The 13,072-nt window shown below is 48.0% G+C and overlaps 2 gene segments (V, D, J or C); both read right to left on the bottom strand.

The window, feature by feature from the left end:
- Positions 1-5,886: 5,886 nt before the first annotated feature.
- On the bottom strand, positions 5,887-8,035 carry LOC126066085 (immunoglobulin lambda constant 7-like). The segment is given in 3 exon segments: positions 5,887-6,203; positions 7,503-7,572; positions 7,967-8,035. Coding segments are annotated over 3 exon segments (456 nt in total).
- Positions 8,036-11,017: 2,982 nt separating this feature from the next.
- On the bottom strand, positions 11,018-13,072 carry LOC126066084 (immunoglobulin lambda constant 6-like). The segment is given in 3 exon segments: positions 11,018-11,521; positions 12,862-12,901; positions 13,037-13,072. Coding segments are annotated over 3 exon segments (396 nt in total).

Below are 13,072 nucleotides of genomic sequence, written 5' to 3'. Positions count from 1 at the left end.
CAGACAAGAGTTGCCAACACAATCTCAAGTGTCCACCTGATATAATTAGCTCACTCTTCATCAGCATCTCTCTCCAACCCGCTGACCAGTCCCTTTCATGTCTGATGAGTTGTCTTTGGGGATGGTTCCTGTCCTGTGCCAACAGAAGGTCTGGGGACCATGGCCACCGGAATTCCTCTAGTCTCAGTCAGATCATTAAGTATGGTCTTTTTATGAGAATTTGGGGTCTGCATGCCACTGATCTCCTGTTCCCTCAGGAGTTCTCTGTTGTGCTCCCTGTCAGGGCAGTCATCGATTGTGGCCGGGCACCAACTAGTTCTTCTGGTCTCAGGATGATGTAGGTCTAGCACAGGTCATTTTTATGGCAGTAAAACAATTCCAATGATGGATGCATGATATTATTTGTCAAAACCCGTAGAGCTGTACAACACAAAGAGGGAACCTAATGTAAACTGTGGACTTTGGTTACTAATAATGAATGAATATATGTTCACCAATAGTAACAAATGTACCATAATAATGAAAGCTAGCTGTTAGAGGGGATATATGGGAACTCTTTGTTCTTTCTGCACACCTTTTCTGTAAACCTAAAACTGGTTTAAATAATAAAGTTTGTTAAAAAAGAAAACTCTATATAATCTCAGTGGTGTCTGGCGGGGGGGCTGTGTCACTGTGGAAACATGATGTTGCTTGTAGCCCCAAAGCCACACTCCCCTGCCCTGGCCCCGTCTGACCAGCTCTGACCCAGATCTTGAGTCTGCTCTGGAGCATCCTTAAGTGACATCATCAGGGGCCCATAGTGGGCCTGGGATGGCTCACTTTTTCATTTCCTCCAATTTCATCCTTGTCTTCCCCTCATGCTTTGTGACCATCCCCAAGCTCCATTCATAAACTTGCCCATAACTCTGCATTAACCTGATTTAGATGCCAGGACTCTTCATGACCCAGATCCCAGCACTATGTGAGGATTAACCCAGAGCCTGACCTGACCCCACATCGGACCGGTCCTATACAGAGGGTGCCTCTGTGTCTCAGCCTCACCTCACACTGCTCACCAGTGTCCATGGAACACCAGTGTTTCAGAATATGCTAGAACTTCATATGGTGGACAAGATGGTAAACATGATCTGGGAAATGCTGAGTGACACAACGTGAAACTGTTTTTGTACTGCAGAACTTTCAGTCACTGTCCTTGGCTAATATGTGTTCTGAAAGTGGTCCCTTATGACTGGCTCCTGAGAGAGACTCTGATGACAGGCAGAGATAAGATCAAGAAAAAAAAGAAAAAATCAAAAACAGCAGAATATTGGTCAAACTTCGGGGAAGTAGAGAAGAAGGGGATGAGAAGAGACTTACCTAGGACAGTCAGCAGGGTCCGTCCACCGAACACAATACATTCTGAGATAGGCTCGTACAAAAACCCTCCCTGTGATGTCCCCTCCCAACACCCAGCCCACCTGCAGCTGTGATGGGGGAAGCCTTGGCCCCTACCCCAGGCTGGCATCTGCTCAGCAGTCAGTCCACACGCCCAGCCGCCCACTCAGCAGAGAAAGGGCAAGTGGCCCCATGTGCACAGCACGTTCCTGGTAAGTGAAGCTCTCGGAGGAAGTCAATGTCTTGGATCTGGTTTTCCCACTGACCATCAACCAGGAATAGGAATGAGGTCTTGGGGGCATTTACCCAGCTAAGGAGGGAAGTTCCATGAAAGGGGACAGGATGTTTCTTCTATATAGATTTTCAAAACTAACTCGATGAGACATGGGGTGAGGGCAGAGGGTGTACATCCCAGAGATGGTCAGTTTGCCTTGGGCTGCCCTGGCCATTGGAAGCATCTGACAGTCCCAACTCTGACTTCAGGCATCTCAGCCCTAGTCTGTGGGGTGTATCCTCATTTTGGGGTAGATCTGGCCAGGATTCTAGCTTCATTCCTTAAGGGAAACCTAGGAAATATCCCCTGTGACCACGCAGGGTAAAATATCACTTCACCTTCAGGAGGGTCTGATAATATCTTTTTTTCAGGAGAGATGTGAGCTAGTACCCTGATCAAACATCAAACAACCACCTCCTACTACATGGAATCAGGGCACCCAGGATAAATGGCCGATTGTAGGCCTGAAGCAGATAAGGTCCAAGTTGAGCCTGAAACATCTTTTCACCCTAAGGAGCAGAAACCATTGAGGTCCTCTGGGAACTCAGGAGATTTAAGGAGAACCAGAGGCAACCTGAAGTGGCTTCTAGTGTCTCTGAAGAATGGACAGTCACATCATCAGTAAAATATAGCCTCAGCCAAATAGGTCAATGGAACTGAATAGAGAGCCCAGAAAACACCCACACAAATACAGTCAACTGAACTTTGACAAGGGAATAAGGGAATTCAGTGGAGAAAGGATAGTTCCTTGTACATGTGGAGTGGGAAGAACTGGACATACACATGCAAAAAATGAAACCCTGGTGGTGCAATTGTTAAGAGCTTGGCTGCTAACTGAAAGGTCAGGTGTTTCAACCCACCCGTGTCTCTGCAGAAGACAAGAACTGCCGATCTGCTTCTGTAGGGATTACAGCCTAGGAAACTCTATGAGGCAGTTCTACTGTGTCCTATGGGGTCACTAGGAGTCGGGATCAAATGGATGACACACAACAACAACAGACACGGACCTTACACCTTTCACAAAAATGAACTCAAAAGGATGAACAATCTGAAAGTTAAATGCAAAACTATAAAACTTCTAGAAGAGAATGGAAGAAAATCTAGGCAGTGGAGCATTTGATGGTGAAGTTTTAGATCCAAATCCAAAAGGATGATCCATAGAAAAAGAAATTGATAATTCGGACTTCGCTGAAATTAAATACTCTTCTATGTGAAAGGTACTAGTAAGTGAATGAAAAGATAAGCTGAAGACTGGGAGAAAATCATTATAAAACACAGATCTGATAAAGGACATTTATCCAAGATATAACATGAACTCGTAACACCAAATAACATCAAATAACAAATTAGAAAATGGGCTAAGGATCTAAATGGACACCTCAGCAAAGAAGATATGTAGATGACAAGTAAGCATATGAAAAGGTGCCCCACATCATATGTTATTAGGAAATTGCAAATTAAAACAATGAGATGCCACTACACACCTACTGAAAAGACTAAAATCCATAAGAGTGACAACATCAATTGGTGGTGAGGTTGTGGAACAACAAGACCTCTCACTCATGGCCATGTGGAATGCAAAATGGTACAGTCACTTTGGAAGATGGTTCGGCAATTTCTTACAAAGCTAAACATAGGCTTACCATAAGACTCAGCACCTGCGATTCTAGATATTTATCCAAATGAATTGAAAGCTATGTGCACAGAAAAACCTGTAAACGAATACTTACAACAGTTATATCCAAAATTGCCAAGAATCAGAAGCAACAGGTGAAAGAATACACGAGCTGTGGTATATCCACACGATGGGATATTATTCAGTGATAAAAAGAATCGAACAATAAAGCCACAAAAAGATATGGAGGAATGTTAAATGTGTCTTGCTTAGTGCAAGAGGCCACTCTGAAAATCTACATACTGTATGGCTCCAAGCATAAGATATTATGGAAAAAGCAAAACTCTAGATATAGGAAAAAGATGAGTGGTTGCCAAGGATTCAGGAAGAGAGGGGTAAGGGGTGAATCCGTAGAGCATAGGGCATTTTTCTGTATGATAATGTAATGTTAGACACCTGACAATACGCATTGTTCGAAATCCACAGGACTGTACAGCACAATCAGTGAACCTTAATGTAAGCTATAGATTTTAGTCAGTAATAACGCATCAATCAATGTCCTCAAAATTAACAAATGTAAGATAATGCAAGCTAGCTCTTAGAGGTGATATATGGAAACTCTCTGTTCTTTCTGCACAATTTTTCTGTAAACCTGGAGCTGCTCTAAAAATTAAAGTCTACTAAAAAAGAAAAATCAATATAATCTACAGTGGGGTCTGGGAGGCAGGGGAGGCTGCGTCAATGTGGAAGCCTGACCCGTTGGCAGCCTGAGACCACACTCCTCCCTGAGCTGGCCTGGAATGACCTCACCCTTGACTCTAACCCTGAATTTTACTCTGACATCCCCTCTGAAGAAGAATCACCAGAGGGCCATTATGTGCCTGGGACTATGCACTTTCTCACATACCCCAATTTCACCCAAGTCCCTTCCTCAATCTGCATGACCATCACCAAGCTCCATCCATAAATCTGTCCCTAAAGTTACACATCAAGACTCTTCATGATGGGGATCTCAGCCCCTTGCTGAGCTGACCTGACCCCATGCCCAGCTGATCTTAAACAGAGGGCACATGTGTACCTCAGCTTCATCCCCAGTTTCCCCAAATATTGTCCCCGGGGAATGCTTTGTGAAGCAGGGCATTAGGAGGAACTCCTAAGTGGGGGAAAAGGGGCAACATGATTTGGGATGTGTTGGGTTACGTAATATGAGCTGTTTCTCTACCGCAACACTTATCAGTGTCTTTATGTAGCTAGGATATGGTGTGAAAATTTCAGGGATTCATGACTATGTGGAATTTTCCAGGTATTTCCAGTGCACCCTGGTGTTGGGAAAACCACCGACACTTCCTCAGGTAAATGCTGTCCACCTGAGTCCCTTGAGGGAACCAGGAAATTGAACCTCGTCTCGTGCTCAGACCTTGTCTTGGCTCAGTGGCACTCCTTCCTTCCATAACCTGTCTCTAGAGCATTCACGGCCCCTGAGACCCTCCTCTTTTCTCCCTGATGCAGTACTCAGGGTCTCACTGTCTGTCCCTCAGCTCCTCTCCTTCTTGGGTGACAAAGACTGCAAAGCAGGTCTGCACAGGCAGGGACAATCCCTGCTGTGCTCATGGTTCCCCTAGCACATGGAGCTCATCCTTGTTCCCTGCATGTTGGAGTGTGGGAGGAAGGCAAGAGTTGCCCCTTCCCCTGGAGTGGGGATACTTCCCAGATGCGACCAGACATAGACAGGCATTGTACGCGTAGGATGATAAAAGTCAGATCCTCAGCCTCACTCCAGGCTCCCCCACCAGTGAGTGTCCATGGAACACCAGTGTTTCAGGATATTCTAGAACTTTCTAAGGGGGACAAGATGGCCAACAGTATCGGGGAAAAGCTGGGTGACACAATGTGAAACTGCTGCAGAACTTTCAGTCGCTCTACTTGGCTAATATGCGTTCTGAAAATCTGAGAAATTCCCATGTCTATGTGGCATTTCCCCAACCTTGCCACGACTCCCTGGTGAGGCACAGCCACTGACCTCTTCCCTAGTAAATGCTCTCCTGCCTGGGCCCCTCATCCAGAACCTGAAAGTGGGACCTAATCTCGTGCTCAGACCTTGGTCTCAGCTCAAGGGTCTCTTTCCTCCCATTGCCTGTCTCCAGCCTCCTCCTGGGCCCCTGGGACTCTCTTCATTTTCTCCCCAGTGTGATATTCAGGGTTCAACCCTACTGCATTCCTCTTCCTTGGTCCCTCTCCTTCCTGGGTGGACAGGACTGTGTACCTGCTGTGGTCAAGGTTCCCTCAGAATATGGAGCTCATCCTGGTTCCCTGTGTGTTGTGCGGGGAGGACGTCAGGAGACGGGGGTTCCACCCAGGAGCTCCCCTTCCCCTAGAGTGGGGACCCTCCCCAGAGATGCAATCATACACAGATGATCATCGGACACATTGGATGATAACGTCAGATCTTTACTGAGAAGAAATAGACACGGGGAGGTTGTAGGGTCCACCCAGGTCTGAGCTGACGCAGGGTGGGGGTGTAGGGACACTGTGGGGAGTTGTGGGAGAAGGGGTGTGTGGATGGGAGAATCCCTACCCAGAGTCTAGCCCCTCTGGGCCCTCCTGGGTACGGAAGCTCAGGTCCCTAAGCACACTCTGCAGGGGCCACCTTCTTCTCCACGGTGCTCCCCTCGTGTGTGACCTGGCAGCTGTAGCTGTTATGAGACTTCCACTGGGCAGGCGTCAGGGTCAAGTAGCTGCTGGCAGCATACTTGTTGCTCTGTTTGAAGGGCTTGGTGGTCTGCACTCCCTGGGTGATGGCGTTACCATCTTCCTTCCAGGCCACAACCACGGTGCCTGGGTGGAAGTCACTTATGAGACACACCAGTGTGGCCTTGTTGTCCTGGAGCTCTTCAGAAGACGGCGGGAACAGAGTGACTGAGGGCAAGGCCTTGGGCTGATCTGCAGGGGTGGGAGAGGGGCAGGAGATCAGAGGCCTGGTGTCCACAGTGGGGAGACTTTGACCTCAGAGTGCGAGTGAGATATGCGTTCCCCAGACCCAAGTGCAGATCTGGGTTCAGGAGCTGGGTCCATGATGAGCTGGAGGATCCACGTCTGTGTAGAGGTGGGTGTGGAGTTTTGCTCAAACCACTCCCATCTCACCTGGGGGCCCTGAGCCTAGACACCTTCTCATCACCTTCCCCAAATCTATCTCCCATGGCCTCCCCCCTCCCCCACCCAGAAGTCTGTCTCTGACCCCTGCCCAGGGTCTTCCAGACATTCTGACGAGATCTGTCTGGGTTCTGTCTGTCCCTGAGCGGGTCATGTAAACTCTCTGGCTGTCCTGTGGGATCCGCTCTGGGAACATTTGTAACCTGATGCAGGTTCTCAGTGGACCCTGGTGCATGTGCTGTTTTCCCCTAATCTGTCTCTCCTGAAGGGTGTTTCATAAGAGAAGAAGTTTGCAGATCAGGGGAAGTCTGTCTGGGGTCTGTCTTATACTGCAGAGTTAGTTTGGGGGTTCCCGTCTGACTTCTTGGCCATATCTGTAATTTCTTTCCATGGCATCTGTTGCCTTTTCCTTTAGTGCCTTGTGCGTTTGAGCCAATGTCTCCTGCAGAGACCCAGGATTCACTGCCCCCCTCATATGCTGTCCCTGATAACCCTCCCTCAGTTTTGGTGTCTGAAGCCTTCTCCTCTGTCCTGTCTCCCACCAAGTCAGAGGTGGTTCGGGGCTCTGCGCAGGGCAGGCCCATGCTGGTTGGTGGATCCCTCCACCTCCTGTCACATTCCATATGTTCCATAGTCCAGGGGAACCCAGCCCTGAGCCTCTGACTTATGGTCCCCAGCCTCTACCCTGAGAGTTACAGGTCCTCTAGAGTCTCTAGGTGGTCACCTCTCAGTGGCCACTCATTCCATTTTTTCTCTGATACAAGGACCCCAAGGATCTTCCACAGGCTGAGGGGACTAAAAGAAGCCCATTGGGGGAAGACAGGACAGAACAAATCTTAGGGCCCAGCATGCCCCTCAGAGAGAAGGATGAGGTCTGCCTGTGGGGTCAGAAGTGAAGGGCTGCTGGTGACAGCTGGAGGCACAACAGGGGTCCGAAAAGGGAGGGGAAGAGGCCAGGGTTTGCTGAGACCAGCTTCTGAGTGAGTCTCTGACCCTAGGCAGAGATAAAACACCGAACATTGCCAAAATAGCACAGAATTGCTCAGAACACTGGGGAAGCAGGGAAACAGGGGATAGGAAGAGACTCACCTAGGATGGTCAGCTGGGTCCCTCCGCCGAACACCCAACACCGTGACATAGGCTCGTACAAAAACCCTCTCTGTGATGCCCCAGTCCCAGCCTCCCCTCTCCCAACCCACCTGCAGCTGTGATGGGGAAGTCTTGGCCCCCATCCTAGGCTGGCATCTGCTCAGCAGTGAGGCCACATGCCCACCTGCCCACCCAACAGAGATGAAGCAGGTGACTCTGTGTGCACAAACACAACCCTGGAAAACGAGGCTCCTGGAGGAAGTTGGTGTCCGATAGACGAATACTCGGGAATAGGAATGAGTTTTTAGGGGGCACTTAAAAAAAAAAAAATTTTTTTTTATTTTTAATCACACTGAGGAGTGAAACTCCATGGAACAGAGCAGGATGTCTCTCTATATTAAGTTCACATAACTTTAACCCTTGATGAGACATGAGGTGAGGGCAGAGGGTTTCCACAGGTTTACCCCAGTCTCTCCAGGGATGTGCAGGTTGTCTTGGGGTGCGATGGTCATTGGAAGCTGTGACTCTGGCATCTCAGCCCCATCCCTCTGGGCATGCCCTCTGTTTAGGGAGGACCTGGCCTGTATTCCCAGTAGGAAATGCCAGTGTCATTCCTCCAGAAAGACCTAGAAAATATTCCCTGTCACTACAAAGGCTATAATACGGCCTGAAGATTGGTTGAGTGTCTTGAGTGTCTGTCTTAGTGTGTTGGTCAAAGGTGAAATGTGAGCTGGCACCTTGATTGTGGTGTCCAAATACCATCTCCCATGACAGAGAATCAGGGCACCAAGGGTAAATGGACAATTTCTGGCCTGAAGTAGGCAAGGTACAAAATGAGTCTGGAACAGCTTGTCACCACAGAAAGCAGGAATCTATCAAAGTCCTCTGGGGTCTCAGGAGGTCAGGAGGACCCAGGACATACATAAAGAGGGTCTCAGTCTCAAAAAATGAGACATTCATATCATCAATAAAATAGAATCTCAGCCAGGTAGGTGAATGGGACAGAATAAATAGTCCAGAAATAGACCCACACAAGTATTGTCAACTGTCCTTTGACAAAGGAGTAGGTGAATTCAACAGAGAAATGATAACCTTTTGAAGAAACAGTGCTGAAACAACTGGACAAACATGTGCAAAAATAAACAGATTTTGCACCTTTCACAAAACCGAACTCCAAATGGACCACCAATCTAAATGTTAAATGAAATACTATACAACTCTAGGAGGTTACACAGGAGAAAATCTAGGTGATGGTGCATTCGATGAGGAGTTCGTGATGCAACACTGAAAGCATGATTCATAAATGAAAACACTGTTAAGTTGTAATTCACTGAAATTAAAAATTTCTCCTCTACAAAAGATACTGTCAAGAGAATGAAAAAAACAAGCCACAGATTAAGATAAAATCTTTGCAAAAGACACATCTGATAAAGGAATTTTAACCAAGATATAAAAAAAAACTCTTAAAACTAAGCATAAGTAAATAAACAACCCAATTAAAAAATGGGCAAAGAATCTGAACAGGCACCTCACCAAAGAAGATATACAGATGACAAATAAGCATATGAAAAGATGGCCCAAAGTATATGCCATTAAGGAGCTGCAAAATCAAACAACAATGAGATAGCCCTACACAACCATTACAACAGCTGAAATCCCTAACACTGACAACACCAAATGCTGGCTAGGATGTGTAGCAACAGGAGCTCACATTCATTGCTGAAGGGAATGAAAAAGCCACTTGAAGGGCCATGTGACAATTTCTTACAAAGTAAAATGTAAGTTTACTATACGATTCATCAGTTGTGCTCCTGGCTATTTACCCAAATGAATTTAGTAGAACTTATGTTCACACAAAAACCAGCCCATGAATGTATAGCAACTTTATCCAGGTGAAGCAACAAGACGTCCTTCAGCAGGTGAATTAGTAAACAAGCTGTGTTACATCCATACAATGGATTATCACTCAGTGATCAAAAGAATTGAGTTGTCAAGCCACAAAAAGGCATGGAAAAACATTAAATGCATATTGGATGTGAAAGAAACCAGTCTGAAAAAGGCACACACTGTTTGATTCCAAGTGCATGACATTTTGGCAAAGGCAAAACTCGAAACACAGCAACAAAGGGGAGTGGTTCCCAGGGATTCAGGCAGAGGAGGAAAGAATGAATAGGTGGATGGAAAGGCATTTTAAAAAAAGTAAAGCTATTCCGTATGACAATGTAATGTTGGACACCTGACATTATGCATTCTGCAAAACCTACAGGACTGTACTGTACGACACAAAGAATGAACCCTAATGTAAGCTGTAGACTTTAGTCAGTAATAATGTCCATCGAAACTAACAAATGCAAGCTAGCTGTTAAAAAAAAAAAAAAAAAGCTGTTAGAGGGGATATATGGGAAACTCTCTGTTCTTTCTGTACAATTTTTCTGTAAACCTGAAACTGCTCTAAAAATTTAAGTTTATTAAAAAAAAAGATCAATATAATCCACAGTGGGGTCTGGGAGACAGTGGAGGCTGCGTCAATGTGGAAGTCTGACCCGTCGGCAGCCTGAGACCACACTCTCCCCAAAGCTGGCTTATGATGACCTGATCCTGACTCTAATCCTGAATTTTACTCTGACATCCCCTCTGAAGAAGAATCACCAGAGGGCCATTATGTGCCTGGGACCATGCACTTTCTCACTTACCCCAATTTCACCCATGTCCCCTCCCTAATCTGCATGACCAACACCAAGCTCCATCCATAAATCTGTCCCTAAGTTACACACCAAGACTCTTCCTGATGGATATCCCAGCCCCATGTTGAGCTGGCCTGACTCCAAGCCCAGCTGATCTTAAACAGAGGACACACGTGTGCCTCAGCTTCATCCCCAGTTTCCCCAAATATTGTCCCTGGGAATCCTTTGTCAAGCAGAGCGTTAGGAGGAACTCCTAAGTGGGGAAAAGGGGCAACGTGATTTGGGATATGTTGGGTTACACAATATGAAGCTGTTTCTCTACTGCGACACTTACCAGTGTCTTTATGTAGCTAAGACATGGTGTGAAAATTTCAGGGATTTATGAGTATGTGGAATTTTCCAAATGTTTCCAGTGCACCCTGGTGTTGGGAAAACCACTGACACCTCCCTAGGTAAACGCTGTCCACGGGGGTCCCTTGATAGAACCAGGACATTGAACCTCATTTCATGTTCAGACTTGTTCTTGGCTCAATGGGATCTTTCCTTCCATGACCTGTCTCTAGCGCACTCAAGGCCCCTGGCACCCTCCTCCTTTCTCCCTGATGCAGTACTCAGGGTCTCACTGTCTGTCCCTCAGCTCCTCTCCTTCTTGGGTGACAAAGACTGCATACTAGGGCTGCATCTGCTGTGTTCACGGTTCCCCGAGCAAAGGGAGCTCATCCCTGTTCTCTGCATATTTGGGGGTGGGAGGAAGGGAAGAACTGTCCCTGCTTCTGAAGTGGGAACACTTCCCAGATGCGACCAGACACAAGCAAGCAGTGTACGCATCCGTTGATAACATCAGATATTTATTGAGAACTGGACATAGGGAGGTTGTGGGGTCCATCAAGTCTAAGCTGATGCAGGGCATGGGTTTAGGGACACAGTGGAAGATGGAGAAGGGGTGTGTGGATGGGAGAACCCCTACCCAGAGTCCAGCCCCTCTGGGCCCTCCTGGGTAGGGGAGTTCAGGGCCCTAAGCACACTCTGCAGGGGCCACCTTCTTCTCCACGGTGCTCCCCTCATGCGTGACCTGGCAGCTGTAGCTGTTATGAGACTTCCACTGGGCAGGCGTCAGGGTCAAGTAGCTGCTGGCAGCATACTTGTTGTTGCTCTGTTTGGAGGGCTTGGTGGTCTGCACTCCCTGGGTGATGGTTTTGCCGTCTTCCTTCCAGGCCACAACCACGGTGCCCGGGTAGAAGTCACTTATGAGACACACCAGTGTGGCCTTGTTGTCCTGGAGCTCTTCAGAAGACGGCGGGAACAGAGTGACTGAGGGCGAGGCCTTGGGCTGATCTGCAGGGGTGGGAGAGGGGCAGGAGATCAGAGGCCTGGTGTTCACAGTGGGGGAACACTGACCTCAGGGTGTGAATGAGAAATGGGTTCCCCAGACCCAGGTGCAGATCTGGGTTCAGGAGCTGGGTCCATGATGAGCCTGTGGATGCAAGTTAAGCTGGAGGTGGGTGTGAGTTCTTCCTTAAACAATTCTCATCTTACCTGGTGGCCCTGAGCCTTGGCACCATCCCATTACGTTCCTGAGACCCATCTCCCCTCCTGCCACAACGGAAGTCTGACCCTGACCCCTTCCCTTCCTCCTTCTGACATACCGACTGTGTCTGTTTTGGGTCTGTCTATCCCTGAGTGGGTGAGGTGTACTCTCTGACTCTCCTGTGGGGTCCATTCTGGAAATGTTTCTGACCTGATGTAGGTCTTGGGAGTTTCTGAGCCATATGCCCCGAGATGTCTGTTTTCACCCAAATCTATCTCTCCCAAAGGGTCTTCATAAAGGAAGGGGTTTCAGGATCAGAGAAAGCCTGTCTGCCTGGAGTCTCCCTTAATCTTCAGAGTCAGTTTTGGGGGTCCCTTCTGATTTTTTGATTACATCTGTGGTTTCATTCCATGGAATCTTCTGTCCATGCCTTCACTGACTTGCGTTTTTGAGTGACTAGGGTCCACCTTCCCCAACACACTCCATCCCGGATGACCTTCACTGGGACCTGTGGTACAGAGCCTCTCTTCTGTCCTTTCTGCTGCCTGGTACCCTGAGTCCTGAGTGGTTCAAGGCTCTGTTCAGGGAAGCCTTATGATGTCTGGGGGTACCGCTCCACCTCCTGCTATGTCCCAAGGCCCTGGGCTCTGAGTCCCACCATCCCGTGGAATCTGAACCTGAGCCTATGACTGTCATTCCCATCCTTGGCCCTGAGCTTTCTGGGTCCTTCTGGAGTCTCCCAGGCAGTCACTCTCTCAAGGAATTCTTGTTCCCTTTGCCTCCGTGAGAAAGGGGACCCAAGTGAACCCCAAAGACAAAAGGGGAATAAGAGAAGCCCAGATGGGGGAGGAGAGCAAACCTTAGGACCCAACAGGTCCCTGAGAGAAAAAGACAAAGCCCAGTGTCATCAGGTACACTTCAATCCTGTGGGGTAAGAGGTGGAGGGCTGATGGTCGGAGGTGAAGCTGGATGCAAGAAGAGAGGCTGAACAGATAGAGGAAGAGACCGAGGTCCCTTGTTACTGGCTCCTGAGAGAGACCCTGATCATAGGCAGAGATAAGATCAAGAAAAACAGAAAAATCAGAAACAGCAGAAAATTGCCCAAACTTCAGGGAAGTGGAGAAGAAGAGGATGAGAAGAGACTTACCTAGGACAGTCAGCTGGGTCCCTCTGCCGAATACATTACCCTGTGAGATAGGCTCGTACAAAAACCCTCCCTGTGATGTCCCCTCCCAACACCCAGCCCACCTGCAGCTGTGATGGGGAGGCCTTGGCCCCCACCCCAGGCTGGCATCTGCTCAGCAGTCAGTCCACATGCCCACCTGCCCACTCAGCAGAGAAAGGGCAAGTGGCCCCAT

This window comes from Elephas maximus, chromosome 22, assembly GCF_024166365.1.
Source record: "Elephas maximus indicus isolate mEleMax1 chromosome 22, mEleMax1 primary haplotype, whole genome shotgun sequence".
Lineage (NCBI taxonomy): Eukaryota > Metazoa > Chordata > Mammalia > Proboscidea > Elephantidae > Elephas > Elephas maximus.
Note: the sequence above shows the minus strand (reverse complement) of the source record. Positions and strands in the feature narration are given on the sequence as shown.